The sequence below is a fragment of the Clarias gariepinus genome, chromosome 26 (assembly GCF_024256425.1).
Source record: "Clarias gariepinus isolate MV-2021 ecotype Netherlands chromosome 26, CGAR_prim_01v2, whole genome shotgun sequence".
NCBI classification, from domain to species: Eukaryota; Metazoa; Chordata; class Actinopteri; order Siluriformes; family Clariidae; genus Clarias; species Clarias gariepinus.
Window position 1 is genome coordinate 6843793 of NC_071125.1, and position 20292 is coordinate 6864084.

The window sequence follows — 20292 nt, forward strand, 5'->3', positions numbered from 1 at the left end:
ATTATGAAATATGAGAATTCCTATCTAAAGCTATATTTACATGTTATTGCATTCCTGTCATTGCATACAAAAAACACACAACACAATGGTTCACGTCATTTGTTAGTTTATTTTTACATTAAGTAAAAAAAAAATCCATTACAATTTAACCTTTTATAAAGAAATGATCGTAAAACGAAATCAGTGCAGTGTTTCTGGATGATTTTAAGCAATAGCAGCTAGGTAGTCTTTGACTTCTGCAGGGGTCAGTCGCTTGAAGCCGCTCTCGTTACAGATTCCCACCTCGATGTTGTCCTCGGTCATCTGGCCTTCGAAGCTTTCCTGTAGCAAATTCACGTTAACCAAAATTACGCATAAATATCTTAAACTGTTTATGCTGTTAATGATGAATACATGTTTTGTTCAGGCGTACTTTACCTTGAGAGTCAAAATAGCTGTGTGAATGGCGTCTTCCAGTTCCAGATCCTCATTGTATCTAAAATGACAAAAATGTTGAGTTGAGAAAACCATATATATTTTGGGAAAACAAGGTTTACAATCAGAGCATTTGTAAAGTTCTTAGTACCTTTTTTCAAGGAAGGTTTTTCCATTAACATAGTTCTTTCCCATTGCTGTGGCTTTCCATGCAAAGTATGCACCCTTTAAATTACAAACATTTTATTAACAAGGCACTTTTTACACATACTTTTGCAACTAAGCACCTCACAAATATTTAATTATAATAAACATAATTAATGTGATTCAGGATGGATTTTCTTTTAAACACAGTTTTGTAGGTCTGTCATAATCTAACACTCATTAGATTCATAATCTAACACTCATTAGAAATTTATAAATGTGTCTGCAAAACCTCACATTAACAGCCATGCACATGTATAGTGCTGAGTTTAATCTGTTTTACACACAATACAGTCACCTAGAATCGCAGCAAATTCTTACATACCGAGGGATCAGACTGGAAGAGGTACGGACGATCTTCATCCCAGCCAGCAATTAGAAGAGACACACCAAATGGACGAACACCACTGGGTAGCAAATGCATAAAAATGTTGATACACTGTTTACTAAATTCTGCAAAACATTAGCACAAAATCTGATACACCACCTAAAAACTTTAAATTTTTACTATTATTTGCACATTATAAAAATGACCAATAACATTAAATAAAACAATCATTGCACGCAAGAACTGAAATCCTCCCACTTATGCACAAGGAAGGATTTATCTTTATTATAATCTAAAACAAATTCTTTTAAAAACATTTGTTTAAAGAAAGGATTGTATTTCTTGTTAAACAACACCATTATAGAATATTTTAAAATTAAAATAAATTGTTATTCTTAGACCTATAAATATTTTTTGTAGCTTCCAGAAAATGGAAGCTTTTAATAAAAAGCAAACTGGTTCCTAAAGAAAAGTGGGTCATAGATACATCAATGACCCATTGAGGACAATGACAGTGAAATTAAACGCACCCTGATTGTGTGTACTCTTGCATGACTGAAGCAACCCTCTGAACGAGCTGTCCTGTGGGAATCGGTTCTTGGTAAACCAGGAAGTACTGCTGCGCAAGCTTTCGTGCTCTCCTCACCAAAACCCTGCAGAGTAAAAAAAATAAAAAATTAACACTTCAGCTTAAAGAAAAACTCCAGCAATGCAAACAAAACTCCATTTATTACATCTGTAAATAATATCTAAAAACAATGAATAACCCTGTGTGCCATACTAAAAAGAACACACAACCCTCTTACTCCAAAATAACTGATAATTGGCTCTTGGAAGGCACAACAAGAAAGCGGCAGTGCTATTGTCTGGAGACTGGGATATTAACCCCTGATGATACCAGTGCTATTCATGGCTGGGAGTCAACGCAGCTAAATTAGCTGTGTTCTCCGAGTTGGCGGGATGGCATGTACTCTTCCTGATCAGTCAGTCACGATGACACTAGCAAGTTGTGGACTCATGAATGCATAAGAGGGCGGACAGCACTTCTCTGTGTGTGATGAGAAACAGCAGGTTGTTTTTGCATGTCTTAGAGAAAGCACGCGTTTATGCTTCTGCAACAAGTCTACACCATAAAACCACTAGTTGGCGGTAGGGTTTCTATGTCACTGGACTAACACTATTCAACACATTCTATTTTGTGTGTGTGTGTACTACAAACAACGGTGAAAGAAACTGAGCAGGTCTGAGCAAGTGAGCAAGCCGAGGACGTTGCTGTGAGATGGCAATAGGAAGAAACCTTGAGAGAAACCAGACTCAGCAGGGACTCAGCATCCTTATTTGGGTGATCTTGGATAACAGAGATTGATTTGCAGGGAGAGGTGTTTAAGTTAATATGGATTCCACTTTCATTATTAAAGGCTCAGGTACAAAACTGTGTGGGAATTTCAGGCCATGGACAGCATGTCATTCAACTCAATTAAAAAAACAAACAAAAAGTAAGAGTAGAAGATGATGCTGGAAATACGATGCTATCAGCTGGACCAATCATAAATGTTCCAGTCTACATCACCTTTATGTGTAGCCACATTTCTGGTTAGGTGCCAGTCAGCTACTGGAGAACTATGGCATAGACTTAACACAGAAGCAGAAATCAGGCTTTAGGGTTGACCCCCACTGGCAGAGCTGGCTAGTGGCTTGGAATGAACGGATGACCAAACTGCCAAAAAGTCACTCTCTCACCTGCCAATCTCAATTTATTTGTATGAAATGTATGCTTATACGCCTCTGTGGACAATTACATATTAACCAAAATATTATTATTAAACATCTGTTCTTTGAATGACTTTGCTGTAAGTACAGTCCAAGCTGCTGTTAGAGAAAGCGAGCACTTCCTGATCAAACAGGTCCATCAGCACTGTGGTATTAAACAATACAAGATGCTGTATATACTGTAGAACTAAACTTCTTTTTCTTTGTCTTTCGGCTGTACCCTTTCAGGGGTCACCACAGCGAATCATCTTTCTTTGACTTTGTCTCAAAAACTCATTCTTGATTTTATCCATCCTTGTTAGTCCCAATGAGAACCTCAACATCTTTGCCCAGCTCTAAGCTGGGCTCACCACTGTCCTGTACACCTTTCCTTTCATTCTCGCTGATACTCTTTTATCACACAACACACCTGAAACTTTTCTCCACCTGTTCCAACCTGCCCGTACACGCCTCATCACCTCCTTTCCGTTGCTCTGGACTGTTGACCCTAAGTACTTAAAGTCCTGCACCCTCTTTACCTCTGCTTCCTTATCATTCCACTTAGGTTCCTCTAAATTACACACATGTATTCCGTCTTGCTGCGGCTAACCTTCATTCTTCTGCTTTCCAGAGCATACCTCCACCTCTCTAGATTTTCCTCCACCTGTTCCCCGCTCTCGCTACAAAGCACAATGTCATCTGCAAACATCATAGTCCATGGAGACTTCTGTCTAACCTCATCTGTCATCATGTCCATCACCATAGCAAACAAGAAGGGGCTCAGAGCCGATCCTTGATGCAGACCCACCTACACCTTGAACTCTTGTGTCACACCTACAGAACATCTCATTATTGTCTTACACCATTGTCTTCCACTACTCTTTCCCAAAGCTTCACTGTATGGCTCATCAGCTTTATTCCTCTGTAGTTGCCCCAGCTCTGCACATCCCCCTTGTTCTTAAAAATACTAATACACTAATACACTTCCCTTCCATTCCTTTGGGATCCTCTCACTCTCCAAAATTTTGTTAAACAGACTAGTCAGAAACTCTACTGCCACCTTTCCTAAGCACTTCCATTCCTCCACATGTATGTCATCAGGACCAACTGCCTTTCCACTCTTCTTCCTCTTTAACGCCCTCCTCACCTTACTTCTACTGATTTTGACTACATCCTGATCCACAACAGTCACCTCTTTTACTCTTAGTTTTCTTTTATTTTCCTCATTCATCAATTTTTCAAAGAACTCCTTCCACCTTCCCATCACCCGCTTGGCATATAGAACTCAACTAAAAGAACCTATATGATGTCAGGTCTAGATTTTTGCCTAAAACAACATGGATGCAGAAATCACAGGGTAAGACTAAGCTGCTGGTGTGTAATGAAGAGTTCTGACCTGTAGTCCGGGCCCATCCCACTGTACACCATGCCAATGTGCTTGGTTATGGGCTCTACTTTGTGGACGCTCTGTTCATCATACAGTATCGACTTCTGCTTCTTCTCTGTCGCCAGCACCACTCCGTTTGAAGCTGTGGATGAAAGAGTAAAAATTGTGCACTAATCCCTGCATACATCACTGAGAAACATCTAGCCAGACATCTACTCTTTATCTACCCTTCCAATCATCTGCCTTTTGTCTCTTGCTTGCTCTCATCCTGCCTCTTTTTTCCCTTTTCCCATCTTCTTTTCCAGCAATCTGTCACTCTTCTTTAATCTTAACCATTTTCTATTTTTCCTCCCCATCTCTGTCATCCTTAATATTTCTATTTGTTTATCCTTGATTTATTATCATTTTATCAGTTTTCTTTCTGCTCTCCCTTTTTGATCAGTCTTATACAATTTATCATTTTAAATCTCTTACTTTTTTTATTTGCATTCCTGCTCTCAAATATTTACTTAATTTAGATATTTTCTTCTGATTTTTTGGCTCACCGTCTTTTAAGGATGAGAATCACCAGTCACCACCCGATACAATATTATCACGATATCTAGGTGCTGATTCATTATAATTGCGATTCTGTAAATATCACGATATTATAAATATGTTAATTAGATAATATAGTTTTCTTTCCCAATTTCATTAAAATTTTAAGCCATTGAACCTTTAAAAAAAGCTATCATCACTCAAACGTTTTATACCTTGGAATTATTCAGCAGTTTCATGACTGAACTAAACGATTGATTAAATTCCTTGTAGAATTAGTTTTATTACTTAAAAGCGGAGCATTTAAACAATAAAAAAATTCAGATTAACATTTAACTTAAAATTTATTTAAACAGCAGCATGAATCTCTGTCATCCAATATAATTATTTCCGAACAAACGTAGGAATTAATTAACTCCCACCACACAAATCGTTAATGTGTCAATACTTCAGAGTGCACAACCTGTGGGATTATGAAGAAACTGCATCGTTTTACAGGCTCAAATGCCTCCAAAGTCTCAAAACATGACAGTGAGCGCGCCGGTTGTGCGGTCATGCGGCTTCTAATCTGCGTGCTTTTCAAGACTAATTTGCGCTTGTGGTGTTTTAAGATTAGTGTAAGCCTATGAAATGAGAGGGTTTTGAGACCAGTTAGCTCACAAAGTTTGGAGAAAGAGTCTGATCGGAGGGTTTAAATACATGCCATTTTTGATCATGTAATGCCATTAAAATGCGTTTCTGTTGGTCCACTCGGATGCTTGTGCACTTGTTACAAAATCATCTACATTTAAGAGTGATCGGCCGGTTACCGGTCATGACCAATCAAACTGAAAACAAGCTGATTCTGGTCACCAGGCAATCGTCGGTACACCTCTATCACAAACTAAGAAATAAGAAATAATAATAATTTAAAAAATCTATTTGAGTCAGTGTGGTAATACATAAAAGAATTGAGATTTAGAACTCAATTGATTTGCTCCCATCTCTCGTTCATTTCTTACTTTACTCCCTATCTCTTTTCACGTTTCTTATATACGTTATTTTCTTTACCGTACCCCCTTCAAACTCATGTTTCTTATCACTCTTGAATTTTTTCATCCCCTTTTCAAATGATTTATCCATGTTTTCTCCCATCTTGATTCTATTTTGACTTTTTTTCTTTCTTTCTTTCTTTGTACACTCTTGTCCAGCCCCTTGTAAGAGTTACCTTCAAGAAATGCATGGCTAATTAAACTCACCAGTAGAAAGAAAAAAAAAAAAAAGTGTCCACTAAATGTGTGAATAATGAGAGATGATCATACCTTTAATTCCAACCGATGGAGCTCCTGCTGCAACAGCTGCCAGTGCATACTCAATCTGAACCAGCTTCCCCGAAGGGCTAGAAAACAAAACATATACACCATTATATACTGGTAAAGTGTACTGTATATTAAAAGAGACAAACAAAAACTAAGTGTTTTATTGGTAAATCAGTTTTGTTAAACCGAAACCGAAACCAGTCTAACCGGCTTAAAACAAGAAGGGATATAAATTCAGGAACGCATAATTTATTTTCTCTAATTTACAGCATAATGCTTTTAAAATATTAACTGAAGTAAACATGTGTTTTATATTCTGTGTAGTTCACTCAGGTGGAGAGGATGGATTCAGCCGCAGTTCTTTAACAGTGACTCTGCATCACTTTCTATTTTATTATTGTACGGATTTTTTTTATTTCACAGCTATTACCATATACTTCATTTTTAAATAATCACTTGAGACGCACTCAGGGCGCATAAAAACACAAGAACACAAAAAGACAAAGCTAAATTATTTACCTGAATGTTGTTAGAGAAAAACTGTAACCCCTTTCCGCCATTGCTGTTTCACGGTGCAGGAAGTGACGCCGCTTGACGCGCGCTGTTTTACAGGGAGCATTATGGGAACTGTAGTAATTTGATACATAAAACAAGATTTTATTACCAAAGATATATATATACTTTTATATTTTTTATAAATTACATTTAACAAATAGGTAAGTTTATTTTTTTTAAGTTGAGTTAGTCTGAAATATTACACATATGCCATTCATGACGTACAATTTTCTTTTTTTTAAACTACAACGTCCAAAATGCGCAGTGACAACACTGTGCGCATGTGCACTTCTTTCAGCAAAGTGACCGTGAGGATGTTGTAGTGTGTACGGTAGATTGAGGATACATAATGTCGCTGACAGGATTTTTACGGTTTATTAGACATTCTTTGCAACAATTTGAGTCCAGTTTATTACAAGCTGCAGGTTTTGACAGAAATTTTGGTAGGTATGAGCTTAACGTTAAGATTTTTTAGTAAGTTAATAAGGAAGGGCAGCATGCTCCGGCGAGGGTTGCCAGATTGTGGAATAATATATAAACCTGTTATGTTTCTGTGTATTATATTTCTTTTTATCAGTATATACCATTTAATTGTATTCAGTAAATTTTGTTATATACTTATTGTGAAAGAAAATGAGCTAGATAGTTGTTAACTTGCAAGATTGTACCCTGTGATTTGATTTAAACAATATGGCAACTCTTAGTGTCTGATACTAAGGAAAGTCCACGAAATCTTTAAAGCTGTGTCTTAATCTTAAATGTGTGCCTAATCGTTTGTATTACTGTCTTTACAATACTTTTAGATCTGATCTAATTTAATACTTTATTACTGTATTCACAAACCTTTTTGTTCAACATTTGTGTTTAGCTCCAGCTCTGGCAGTGCATGGACCCAGCCTTCTTCCTGAACCTCAGCACAATAGAGATGATGATGGCTCTGTGCCCAGTTTCTTGGACAGTATTTTCTGGATGGCAGCACCAAAAAAGAGACGCACTATCGAGGTGAATCGCTGCCGAAGACGGAACCCAAATAAACTTATTCAAGTCAAGGCAAGTCTGAGATGTTTAAAATAAAAAAAAACATGTAAAATAATAATAATAATTGTCGCACTGTTTTTAAATATAAACTGATTTATTTCCTTTAGATGAACATCGAGCCATGTCCAGAGTGTGGGAACCTAAAACAGAAGCATGTTCTCTGTGGGTTTTGCTATGAAAAGGTTCAAAAAGAGACATCCAGGATTCGGAAGCAGATCGAAATCATGGAAGGCCGTCCTCACAATGCACCCACTGTCGAGACTGTGGTTTTGTATGAGACAGAAGTCCCCCGAGATGTAGACAAGGAAAAGAGAATAGTAGAACGAAGCAGAAAACGTCCCTCCTGGTTTCATATGTAACTTAGTTTGAGATTTTTTTGTATCATATTGTCAATATTAAAGTTCTGAATGTGTTGAATTGGGGTTATGTTTACAGAGTCTTTCTTTTGCTGATAATGGTCGGCAAACAACAGTCAGTATTGAACAGATATCAGTTTAAGGTCTTTAAACATTTGGTAGGATAGAATGGGTTAAGAGCACCCTAAATCTGCTCCTGCTCTGTGCACGTTTCTGTAACTAAAGCCAAATTGTTTTGCGGATACCGCAGTTATAAAAAAGGGCCAAAAGGCCTATTCATATATATTATTCCATACTTTTCAGTTGGGGTTTTATAATGATTTTTTTAATTTACCCTATAAGACATAAAAATCACAAGCTTTATGTAGATAGCCAGACTTATTACACGTCATGTTTTTGACTTAGTCACTCACACATTGTGGGTAAATTGGGAACGGCAATTAGCCTAATCTGCATGTCTTTGGACTGTGAGTGGAACTGGGAGTATGCGAAGGAAATCCACCAAGCACGGGGAAAACATACAAACCCCACACACACAGACCTGAGGTGGGAATCAATCACTTCTTGGTGGTGCGAGGCCACAGCACTGCCCATATGGCATCATCTGAGCAAAAAAAAACAAAAGAAAATAGAACAATTTTATCACAGTAACTGCAAATAATATGTACAATGAGATTTACAGGCAGGTGGCACTTTTTCTTTTCCTGAAGTGAGTATACAGTTGTTGTTTTTTTTGTTTGACTCTGTTCATACAGTATGTATATACGTGTATATATGCACGCACACACACACACACACACACACACACACACTATGTTGCCAAAAGTATTCGCTCGCCTGCCTTCATATGAACTTAAGTAACATCCAATTCTAAATCCATGGGGTTTAATATGATGTTGGCCCCGCCCCCTTTGCCGCTTTAACGTTTCTGGGAGATTTTGTCCATTTTTCCGGAAACGCATTTGTGAGATCAGACACTAAAGTTGGACGAGCAGACCTGTCCCCCATAAATTTTAAAATATTTCTACATGTTTTTCTTTACCTGAAGTGATTATATATTTTTTCTCTGACTCGCACACTCTTATTATGGCACACAGCAGGTGAACTTGTACACAGCACTTATTTTAAATCCTTTGAGTTCCAGTATCGGGTTATACCAATGTGCTTTTAAAATGGGGGGCGGCGATAAGGAAAATATAAGAAATAAAAACCTGCATAAAAATACATTGGAGAAAGTGTAAAGGAACAATATATTAAAATCATTTTACATGCACATGTACATGGCTGGATCAGATATTGTGCAATTTCAACTGAAAATACGATGCCTGCAATATAACAACCCCACACACACGTTAAGATAAACTCGTCTGTTTTGCGTTTGTTTCGTAAATAACGTTCACAGCGTAGCACCGGGGAAGGTGAGCTGACTGACAGTATAGTGCAGGAGAAACATTAAAGTAAGTGCTCGCTACTTTTTCTTTAAGTAAGTATTTATTTACAAAGCTTCATTTAATAAGTTTGAGTCAGTACAGTACGTTTTATATTGAAACCAAATGTACGGACAATTCCTGTTGACCTTAAGAGCAAATTAGCAGTGTCTTAGCATTAGCTTAGCATTATATAGGACGGACTAGGCGTTTTGGAGAAATGTTCATGCTTACTGTAGGGGTGTGTGTGTGTGTGTGAGTGAGTGAGTGAGTGAGTGAGTGTGAGAGGCAGCTAAAAATTTTTTACATAGCCTACATAAGGAAAAGGAAAATTGTATGATGAATATTATGTTAATATAATATTAATAACATTATCATATTATTATCATGTAAAGTAATAAATATATAAAAGTCTTAAAATATTTATACAAGTTTTTCTTTTCCTGAAGTGTGTATAAATTTTTTGGCTGACTCTGTATGTATATTACCAGTCACCTCCTGATACAATATTTTTACGATACTGATTTAATTTAAATTGCGATTCTGTGTCATGATATTACATTTCCCCCTGATTTTGTTACAATTTAAAACCTTTAAAAATATTTTTAATATTAATTAAATGTAGCCTGTTCCTTATAACATATTGGTTATTGGTTTTCTCACTTCAAAACAAAGATCAGCATTTAAACAATTCAAGCTAACTTCAAATACAAGAGTTTAACATTTAACTTTAAATGAAATATATATATATATATATATATATATATATATATATATATATATATATAAAAAGTGAAATCTTCACTGAGCAGGACATGTCTCTGTCCTCCGCCAAAAGTATTTCAAAACAAATAATTCAGTCCTTCCACACGGGATGAAAATGTGTGAAATGTTTAGCGTTCCGCCTGTAGGATTACAAAGAAACTTTTACTGCTTCAAATGGTTCCAAAGTCTTAAAACTTAACCTGACAGTGAGCGCGCAGATGCAGGCGGCTTCTATCGTGAGCATGCGGTTCTTGACTAATTTTCCACAAAAAAGAATCAGAATTCTTAACACGGAAAAGATTTGTATTCCCTCCATCACTAATACACGCCCACACAGATCACTCAGAACATAACTCTGATATGTTAAACCATCATAAAGCCTGATAGGCCCTAACTAACTGTGTCCATTATCTGCAGATGAATTTCTTTTGTGTAAAGAAACCTCAGAGTAACAGTACCATGTGTTGACTCTGATTCGCAGACCGTCTCCATGAACAACCTGAATGATCCTCCTGGATGGAATATAAGGCCAGAGGGTCCTGATGGGGGGAAATGGAACTATGCGCTCCTAGTGCCAATGCTTGGCCTTGCAGCTTTTCGTAAGTATTTAAAATTTAAAAATCCTTCTGTGATCATGGGCCAAGCTTGAAAAATCTACAATCTATGTAAGACATGTTAGTGTACATTAAATAGGTAGTGCTATTTTACAACCTCTTTTCCAGCCTAACTAGAAATACATTTTCATGTATCTATGAGTAAACCCTAAGTGAAAGTGTCAAAACTGTGTCGAAAGTTTCAATATTTTGTGTGAGCACCATTGTTGTCTAGCACGGCCTTAATCCTCCTGGGCCTGGAATTCACCAGAGCTGCACATGTTGTTGTTCGGATCCTCTTCCACTCCTCTATAATGATATCGCGGCGCTGGTGGTTGTCTTTGGTCGCTTTGCCACCTTCCACTTGATGATGTTCTACAGGTGCTCAATGTGGTTTAGATTTGGACACATACTTGGCCACTGATGCGCTTGATGAACCTTAATGAATAGGACATGTGACTTTGCATGGTTAAAGATGTACAGATGTTATCACTTAGGGTGTACTCACTTCTGTTGCCAGCTATTTTGACAATAATGGCTGTATGTTAAGTTATTTTCAGAGAGCAGTAAATATATACTGTTATACAAGCTGCACATTGACTACTCTAAAATATATCCAAGTTTATTTTCTATAGTAATGTCCTTTGAGAAGATATACAAAAATGTTTGCTGAAATTAGACGGGTGTTTCTTTCTGTGAGTGGGTGTATATATAGCCGGACATGTGATCTAACTTCCACAATTGATATACAAAAATATTGCATGTATATCATAACTTGAAAAACAGTCTAAATAAGATGTGGATTTAAAAATTATTGTAAACTATTGACTTTTTTTTTTATTTAATATTTTTGATGGAGACAAGCATAACCATATTTTGTTACAAAAAAATAAAAGAACTCTTTTTAAATATGCAGAAAGTTATTAATTTAATTGCCTTTGCGCGTGTTATATAGTCTTTTGTCATAAAACTGCTTATTGAAAGCTGCATATATGGTTTAACTTCTGCATCCCGTCAGGTTGGATTTGGACCCGTGAGGCACAGAAGCAGATCCAAGAAGCAAAAAGCCAATTTGATGGAGACGTAGCTGCCATTTCCAAAGACCTAGAGCTGAAGTATAAAGAGACACTAATAGAGAACCAGCGCAGGACTGTCAACCTGGAGCTGGAGCTAGAGAAAGCTCGGCAGCGAGTAGAGGACAACAGGAAGTACATGACCGCACAGTGCCAGAAACTCTTGGAGGAGCGCAAACAGCTTCAGAAAGAACGAGATGATCTAGAGGAGGAGAAGAAACGTGCCCTGAATACTGGAACAGCTGGATTGGCACTTCATGCAGCTCTACAACAAGAGGAGGAAAGGCAGAAAAGGGCTCATGTTTTACTACAGGACGTGGAGCAGCAACTAATGGAGAGGCAGGATGCGTTCTGCAGCCTCCTCCTGCCCAGGGCACAGAGAATGGAGATGGAGAGCGACCTGCTGCTCAGGGTGGCCAAAGACCCAGCTGGAGCTGAACTAGGTTTGGTAGATGGTATCCGGGACATTTTTAAAAATGATAGGCACTGCGCAGGCATGACAAATATGGACAAGAGAAAAAATGGGCAGCTGATGTGGCTGTATCTTAAGTACTGGAGGCTGCAGGTTACACTGCAGAAATATAGGAGAGTAGAGGAACGGTTGAAAGGGTCACTTCCTCATGTCAAGTGAACAATAAACAAATAACGTGCCATTAGTTTTTAAACCCATGTGATGCCAATAGTGTGTGGCAGTTGTCATGGCTTGCACTAAAACATGTCTATACAGATGAGTGACAAATTAAAGGAAAATAAATGGGCCCACCATGTTACTGGGATCCACACGTCCCCTTCGAGCAAAGCATGTATTTAAATCCATATAGAGCTCTTCTAACTGATCACATTAATCCTGTGATTATACCTTTATCCCACCTTTAGTCTTTCCCCATCCACACGGGCACAAGGACATGCAGTATAGTTGATAAATTAATTTAAGTATTGAGAGAAACACAAACCTCTCTTGCACTGCTTTCTCCTCCACCATCACCACCATCACCACCATCAAAACATGTGTATGAAAACTTCTGGAAAGAATACTCTTCTTCACGTTGGTGCATTTCCGAACACTTGACGCATCTACAAGATGTCATTGTATTGAGGGTGTTTTGATTTTAATTACGCCATGAAGTCCTTTAATTTGTCACCCACCTATAGTTTTTTTCCCCTTATTTTTTCTTGTATTTGGGATGAGATTACTAAATCTACTGACAATCATTTTTAAATATTGTTGCTTCTGTAAGTGGTAATTATGTTTTCTGTTATTCAGCATGAAATTATAGCTATTTCATTTGAACTGATGTAATGATAAAAATAATAAAGATGGTTGAATTCCAATTAAAATTGTCTTTTTTAAGCTTTATTTAGAAGTTATGTTTATGGATGTATGTTATTACCCTAATATTACAGTTAAACACTATTGTGTGCTATGATAAAAAGTATTCTAAGGTTTGATATCATTTAAAAAAATCATAAAACAAAAAAGTATTTTGGATTAAAAGAAGGTATTAAAATATTTTATTAGTTTCTAGGGTTTCTATCAACGTTTATAGTATGAATGATGATTTACAGTACACTGCAAGTTTTTTTCCTGTAGATGGCAGTGTATGATTCCAAAACATGACTCAATATGTTTAGTAATATTTGAGGGATAACATATTTGATCAGGTGCTAAAAGGTGAATGTTTGCAAACATTATGGGTGTCTGAAATCTTCAACCATATCAGAAAGAAATTTGGAGATGTTACACTTACAGAGGCTACTATCAAGCATTTTGAAAATTGTAATGCAAGACATTTGCTGTATATAAAAGGAGTGTTAAATCTGGAACTTTTTATTTATGTAAAATAACAGTTATGAGAGTAACAACTCCCTTTATTTTTCTGTATTATCCATCCCCTGGATGGACTACAGCAATTTATCCCAAAATTACACTACAGCAATTTATCCCAAAATTTCCAAAAAGTTTGGAAACCATCAAATTAAAACGTTTTCTGAATATGCAGGATGCATGATCGGACTTTATGCTTCATATTTGTCTTGAACACTGGCCTCCAGGGAACTCCTTTAATGATCAAAACATGGAAATCGTTAGGACTGTATGGGGGATATAGCGTTTAAATGTTTAGTGGCCTTAACTTTTTCATGTTATTTCCTCATAGCACATAATTGTGAAGTGGGGGGAAAATTATATGTGTGTGTGTGTGTGTGTGTGTCCTATATAAAGTTCTTAACCTAGTTTAAATAATTAAAAAATCTCCTTAGTTGTTTTCTTTGCTTGATGCAGCCCAATAATTCAACCGTTATAAAATAGCGACCATTTTTGTTGCCCAGACAGTGCAATTGATATCTTTGATTAAAAAAAAAATCTTTGAAATAAAATTTCTGTTCATTGACCGGGTGGCTTCACATTACAGGTTAACACAATAAACACTAAAGAAACATAAATAACATAAATAAATAATATATTCAAATATTAACTGCTATGCATATACATTATTAAGAGGAAACAAATTAACTGTTGCTAAACTTGTGTTTACATGATTTCTTCATTGCTTTGAAGTGCTTTGACACAGTGCTTTGAAGCCTCAGTAACATTTACTCTATTACACCCAAAGTCCACACATCTCTAGTCTGAGTTCTCCAAGTTTTTTGATACATGAATGTGTTGTTTCTTGGTTTTCCTGAACTGAATATAATAGGTGTGCATTCTTGAGTGATGAACACATCATCAATGGCACTCTCATCTCTATAAAAGCCACAAAGTGACATGCCGTCACACGCCGACAATTAGCATTAGCTTAGCATTATATAGGACGGACTATAGGTGTAACCTACTGTAGAGTCTAGTTTTGGAGTAATGTTTTAGCAAAAAAAAAAATGCACCAGAACATAACTCTGTGTAACATATGAACTACACTGTTGTGCACCAGAATATAATCCTATTTAAAGCAATGAATGAAAGTGACACTGACTCCATAAAAAATCAAAATGATCCTCTACTATAAGTTAGTTAGAAAAGACAGGAGGCAGAGTTGGAGGCAGAGTTGGAGGTAGCAGAGCTGAAGATGTTGAGGTTCTCTTTGGGAGTGACAAGGATGGATAGGATTAAGAATGAGTTTATCAGAGGGACAACCCACCTTAGATGTTTTGGAGATAAAGCCAGAGAGGCCAGATTGAGGTGGTTTGGGCATGGAATTGTTATATGAGCATTTTAAAGTCTGTCACTGTCCAAGTGAGACTCATCATTGTACTTGGGCCAAAACGGTTAAGTCTTGAAAAAGGTTTATGTTGGTTTTAGATATGTTAATATACTAGAACAGAATATATTTCCAGTCGAACTGGAAATTCATTTTCACTTTTTGAAGTCATTAGCAGAACAATCTAAAACAGGGTGTGTCCCAAACTACACTCTTTTTCATGACAAGGTCAGAGTCAGCCATCATATGGAGAAAGCATAAAAACGTTCTTATATTGTTTTTTTGCTTTTTAAGTAATGAACTACTGACTTTATTATTATCTAGGAAAGCTCCAGGAAAACCTTGCTTTACAGAGCCAGCATTTCATGGCGGAGCAACAGAAGTTGCAGATGGAACGAGAGGAGCTAGAGAAGAAGAAACGTGTCCTGCAGCATCGAGAAGCTCAACTAGTTAAAGAGCGTATCTAGGTCGGGGACTCCAGGAAAGCCCTGGCTATACAGACCCAGAAAGGAATGGAAATGCGCAGCCAGCTGCAGAAGGAATGTATGGAACTAGAGGAGGAGAAGAAACATGTCCTGCAGATTGGAGCAGCTGGATTTCGTGCAGCTCTGCAACAAGAGGACGAACAACAGCAAAAAGCTCAGGTTTTGCTACAGAAGGTGAAGCACAAACTGGTTGAGAGACACAATGCCTATTGCAGTTTCCAGGTTCCAAGGAAAGTTCTGGAAATGGAGAATGATCTGCTGCTCAGGGAGGCAAAGGATCCGGCGGAAATGGAATTGGGTCTGGAGGATGGCATCCGAGACATTTTTAAAAATGATGGGCACTGCACAGGCATGGAGGATATGGCCGGGAGGAATGGAAAGCTGATGTGGCTGTATCTTAAACACTGGAGGCTGCAGGTTATGGTGCAGAAACACAGGAGAGCAGAGGACCGATTGAAAGGGCACTTCCAAAGTGAAAAAAAATAATTGAACAATGTGCTACTTGGTTTCTGCATGTGATGCCCATAGTGTGTGACAGTTGTCATGGCTTGCAGTTATACCTAAAATAATTGTGTTTTATAAAATCACCTGTTCTTCAATTATTGGTTCCCCTAAGAATTCTGATAAAATAAATGTAATTGGAACTTTTTTTTTTTACTTTTTACTGTATTTTATAAAGTTGATCAGAGTATCTAGAAACTTTTAATTAATAATTCATGACTTCCTGTTTCCCTGTGGTATAAATATGACGTGACACAGAGGCCTATTTCTTTTATCCACTTTTCAACATGGGAAACACAAGAGAACACCCCATTCAGGTTAGGCATATGTGTGTCAACTTGCATAACCCAGGCAATGGCTACAAGAAAATAGCCACTCACCAAAAATTGCCCATATCTACAGTCAGAGGAATCATTAAGAAGTTTAAAACAACTGGAACAGTGACAAACAAGGCTGGACGAGGACCCATGACCCATGACGTCTCCAAACCTCACTGTTAGAGATCTGCATCAAAAAGTGACATCTTGGGGTCACAAAGTCTCCATAACAACCATCAGATGCCATCTACATGCCAACTTGGGAGGCATGCAAGGAAAAAGCCTTTTCTCACCTACTAAACGTCTTGAGTATGCTGGGACTTTAACTGGGACTGTGTCCTGTGGTCAGATGAGAGACTATAATAGAGCTTTTTAGGAAACACTGTCTGGGTCTGGCATAAAACAAAAGATGGAACTGTGATGCTGTGGCGAAATCTACATGGCCATCTTAGTCCCGAGACCTCAACCCAGTTGAAAACCTGTGGGCTGAGCTGAAGAGAAGAGTGCATAAGAGAGGACCCAGGACTCTGGATGATCCAGAAAGTTTGTGCGAAGAGGAATGGTCAAAGATCCCTCTATCTGTATTCTCAATCATGTTATAGGAGGAGATTAAGTAATGCCTTGAGGTTGTACGAAGTATTAACATCAGGGGTGCCAATAATTGTGGCACACGTGATTTCATGTATTAAAAAAAATCTTAATGTGGGATATTTTTCCACTGAATAATCATACTTCAATTAAAGGTTGAATTTTTCTCTCTTTTTGGATTGTGGTTCTCACTCACACACTCATCTTCTATACCGCTTTATTCTGTATTCAGGGTTGCGGGGACCTGGAGTCTATCTCAGGAGGCTTAGGGCACAAGGCGGGGTACACCCTGGACAGGGTGCCAATCCATCGCAGGGCACACACACTCACTCATTCATTCACACACTATGGGCAATTTTTAAACCCCAATTAGCCTAACCCTCTCACCGAGCACGGGGAGAGCTGAGAGGGAGTGCTGTTGTGTTTGAATATCAGCACAGCTGTGACAGTCATAGGCAAGCAGGAGAATAACCTAGAAGCAGTTATTAAGTGGAAAAAGTTTTGTTATAGAGAACATAACAATATCTGATGTGTTTTCTTGGTGAAAGTGCTTCTGTGTCTGATTTTAAATATGGGTTTTAGCAGGCCCTTAGTAATGGCCTACTTTTATCCATGCTGGAATCTGACAGTTAATGTAATTGCCTACTGTGTAAAGAACATCAGGTACACATAGAGATACACATCATATCACAGAGACGGGAATCGAGCCTGGCCGGGAATCGAACCCTGGAGGTGCAAGGCGACAGTGCTAACCACTACACCACCCGATTGTGGTTCTATATTGTTTAAATAAAACATTCATTTATTAGAAGCTTAAGAACACATCTTAAACAAGGGTGCCAATAATGACCGGAGCCTGTATTTACAAAGCTTCTTAGAATTCCCTCAGAGCGCTTCTATTGTAGCCTAAAAAGAGTAGTGTTTACTTTTAGCTTTACGTTCAGTGTTTCTCCAAATGTTTAATCCTAAATTTAAGGGAAATTCATAAGAAAATGTCATAATTCTAAAAATGTCGCACCCAACACTGTATATCCAAATTAAAGAAAAAAAAATCTGCCATATTGAATTTTCTTCTTTCCCACAAATAGGGGCTGGGGTGACATGTCGTCCAACCCCCCTGGTCATGACATCCCTGGGTTGATGACATAGTAGACTAGTAATATTAAATACTATAATAGTGAGTGAAAAAGTCAAGAGCAAAGTCAGGGGTTTCAGCCTCAATGCTGCCAAGCCATCACTAAGTCCCTTAACCCAGTCTGCTTCAGAGACGCTGTATCCTGCCTCTGCTTTCTAACAAGCTGGCATCTGTGTCAAACGTGTTTTGTATGTTATTTACTAATTATGGAGAAAAAAAACTGACTTTAAGTAGTAACTACCCATGCTTAATCAAGTTACTTACATTTGTGCATCTATTCAATACAATAAAAAATTAGAATAAAAAAAAACTTATAAGACTGAGTCTCAAAACTTAAATCATTTGAGGCAACATGTTTTCTAAAAATGCTTTGAGCAAAGTCTGTAGTGTACCCAGCCTTGCTGAATGATGCACTGTGTCTGGAGTCTTATAAAAAATCAACCAGTTCTACAACAAAGAAACAACAATTTGCCACACTGAAAGATATGGCCCAAATTTCGGTGTCGACTCTGCCTTCCATTGTTTAGACAGTACTACTGGGCTGCAAATGGAAGATCTTTAATCTATTGGAACACCTGACTCCCCTTTATGGGTGAAAATGTAGGCTAACTTGGTAACTCTAGGGTCAACTTAACACCCTCCTTACATAGCAAGAAACTTAATAATCAGAATTATCAACCATATCAAGAAGGTGCTTAATATACCTGTGACTACTCCCAAGCTCCCAAGCCTGGATAAAGTGGGAGGATTGTGTCAGGAAGGGCATCTTGTGTATAACCTGTGCCAAATTGTTATGTGGATTGGATGGTCCGCTGTGGCGACTATTTGATGGGATCAGCGGAAAGACCAACAACAACTTTTTTCCTGCCACTGTGGTTAGACACTACCATCCAAGATTTTTTTAGTAATGATAGATTTGCCTCTTTTGATCAGATTGAGGAACAATTTCCCACTTCTAAATTCACATTTTCCCCTTTTTTACAGGTCAGGCATTATGTCTAAGATACATTTTGTAAACACAGGCAAACAACATCCTTTTTTTCCTGTTTTGGTGCACCCCCCTAACTCCAGACAATTGGTCTCACTGTTTGTATCTGTTTTCACCCATTATGTTAAAACATCCACTGATCTTCTATGAAAGTCCTAGAGTAATGAGTTGGGCATTGACCTGTCTGAAAACTTGTGGATTCAAATTATGGCCAGAATACACTTTCGTTCCATTAACAGTAGACACCATTTGATTCAGTTTGAAGTCGTACGCTGTCTTCACTCCTCCAAATTCAACAGCACAAGATTTATCAATCTTTTTCAGCTGGACAAATGTAAAATTTTAGAGGATATCTTGTCACACACTTTCTGGCATTGTCATACACTGACAGGATATTGGTCAGACACTTTTTCTTGGTTTGCGAATGCATATGGCAAAAATATTAGTCGACAAGCGGAATTAGCAATCTTTGGCTGCTCAGAATCCACCCTGCATCTACCTACCATCTACCTTTGAAGGATCATCTTCCAGAATTTTAAGAAAATCACATATCAGTGAGGTTAATTGGAAAAAAGGCTTCGATTTGCTACAGAGCATGAAAAAATGGACTGTGGATCACTGAAAAAGTCAGAATTACAACTGGTGCATAATTTCAATAAGCTTATTCAATGGCACACCATTTAGTTCCATTCAAAATTGCATTAATTTGGCACCAGATTTTGTATGGATGATGGGAGAGTCATGCCCCCTGCTCCTTTAACCACTCTTTCACAATTTGAGCCCAATGAATCCTTTGAGCCCATTGACTACAGACCATGGAATTACTCAAGCCATCAGGACCAGAACTGGGCAGTGAATTAAAGCGGGAGAAGAACAGGGACCACCTTGCTTGGCGGGAGTTTAGGCGTTTGGCCGTCCGGAGATATTCCAGGTTTTTATGATCTTTCCAGACCAGGAAAGGGGTTTCAGGGCCCTCCAGCCAATGCCCAAAGCAAGTTTGAGTGCCAGTAGCTACCGGTCACCATGCTGTAGTTTCTCTCTGTGGGAGAGAGTCAACACGGGTACAGCTAGTTGTCTATGGGTGACCTTTGGGATAGGACTGCCCCAACGCCTGAGTCGTCTACCTCGACCATGAACTGAAGGGAAGGAGTGGAGTGGCCAGTGAACTATAGTCACTCTGCGCTGCGGAGGTCCGGTTTCATAAAGAATTGGGCCCCCTGCAGAAGGTCAAAGGCGGTGGACATCATAGGCAGGGGGGTAGCGGTTCTTAATAGGGATGTAATTTAGCCCCCTGTAATCAATGAGCCACTGCAAGGACGTAGGGTCCCATATTTTTTGACCACAAAGAAGAAGCCGGCCC

At 38.1% G+C, this 20292-nt stretch overlaps 4 protein-coding genes across 5 annotated transcripts; 3 read left to right on the forward strand and 1 right to left on the reverse strand.

The window, feature by feature from the left end:
- Positions 1–91: 91 nt before the first annotated feature.
- On the reverse strand, positions 92–6544 carry psma2a (proteasome 20S subunit alpha 2a). The gene is made up of 8 exons (XM_053487642.1): positions 6437–6544; positions 5921–5997; positions 4092–4224; positions 1477–1599; positions 944–1025; positions 566–639; positions 418–475; positions 92–321 (listed from the first exon to the last, which is right to left on the reverse strand). Exons 1-8 carry the CDS (start codon positions 6475–6477, stop codon positions 205–207), a joined length of 705 nt encoding a protein of 234 aa, XP_053343617.1. The 5' UTR covers positions 6478–6544; the 3' UTR covers positions 92–204.
- A 212-nt stretch (positions 6545–6756) lies between these two features.
- Positions 6757–7930, forward strand: mrpl32 (mitochondrial ribosomal protein L32). The gene is made up of 3 exons (XM_053487643.1): positions 6757–6915; positions 7341–7522; positions 7618–7930. Exons 1-3 carry the CDS (start codon positions 6822–6824, stop codon positions 7867–7869), a joined length of 528 nt encoding a protein of 175 aa, XP_053343618.1. The 5' UTR covers positions 6757–6821; the 3' UTR covers positions 7870–7930.
- A 1327-nt stretch (positions 7931–9257) lies between these two features.
- LOC128514200 (coiled-coil domain-containing protein 127-like) lies at positions 9258–13062 on the forward strand. Of its 2 annotated transcripts, none has more exons than XM_053487934.1 (3): positions 9258–9323; positions 10540–10657; positions 11670–13062. In XM_053487934.1, exons 2-3 carry the CDS (start codon positions 10549–10551, stop codon positions 12353–12355), a joined length of 795 nt encoding a protein of 264 aa, XP_053343909.1. In that variant the 5' UTR covers positions 9258–9323; positions 10540–10548; the 3' UTR covers positions 12356–13062. The 2 variants fall into 2 exon arrangements, with proteins under 2 accessions (XP_053343909.1, XP_053343910.1); XM_053487935.1 differs by having other exon boundaries at positions 9264–9349.
- A 2076-nt stretch (positions 13063–15138) lies between these two features.
- Positions 15139–15889, forward strand: LOC128513843 (coiled-coil domain-containing protein 127-like). The gene is made up of 2 exons (XM_053487391.1): positions 15139–15146; positions 15400–15889. The coding sequence occupies exons 1-2, from the start codon at positions 15139–15141 to the stop codon at positions 15887–15889; spliced, it is 498 nt and encodes a 165-aa protein (XP_053343366.1).
- The last annotated feature ends 4403 nt before the right edge of the window (positions 15890–20292 follow it).

Excerpts from the sequence above, each read along its gene's own strand:
- mrpl32 (XM_053487643.1), top strand. The coding sequence starts at position 6,822 with ATGTCGCTGACAGGATTTTTACGGTTTATTAGACATTCTTTGCAACAA. Across the intron at positions 6,916-7,340 it reads AGGTTTTGACAGAAATTTTG|CTCCAGCTCTGGCAGTGCAT; the intron begins GTAGGTATGAGC and ends ATTTGTGTTTAG. Across the intron at positions 7,523-7,617 it reads ATAAACTTATTCAAGTCAAG|ATGAACATCGAGCCATGTCC; the intron begins GCAAGTCTGAGA and ends TATTTCCTTTAG.
- psma2a (XM_053487642.1), bottom strand. The coding sequence starts at position 6,477 with ATGGCGGAAAGGGGTTACAGTTTTTCTCTAACAACATTCAG. Across the intron at positions 640-943 it reads TCTTCCAGTCTGATCCCTCG|GGTGCATACTTTGCATGGAA; the intron begins GTATGTAAGAAT and ends TGTAATTTAAAG. Across the intron at positions 476-565 it reads AAAACCTTCCTTGAAAAAAG|ATACAATGAGGATCTGGAAC; the intron begins GTACTAAGAACT and ends TTGTCATTTTAG.
- LOC128514200 (XM_053487934.1), top strand. The coding sequence starts at position 10,549 with ATGAACAACCTGAATGATCCTCCTGGATGGAATATAAGGCCAGAGGGT. Across the intron at positions 10,658-11,669 it reads GCTTGGCCTTGCAGCTTTTC|GTTGGATTTGGACCCGTGAG; the intron begins GTAAGTATTTAA and ends GCATCCCGTCAG.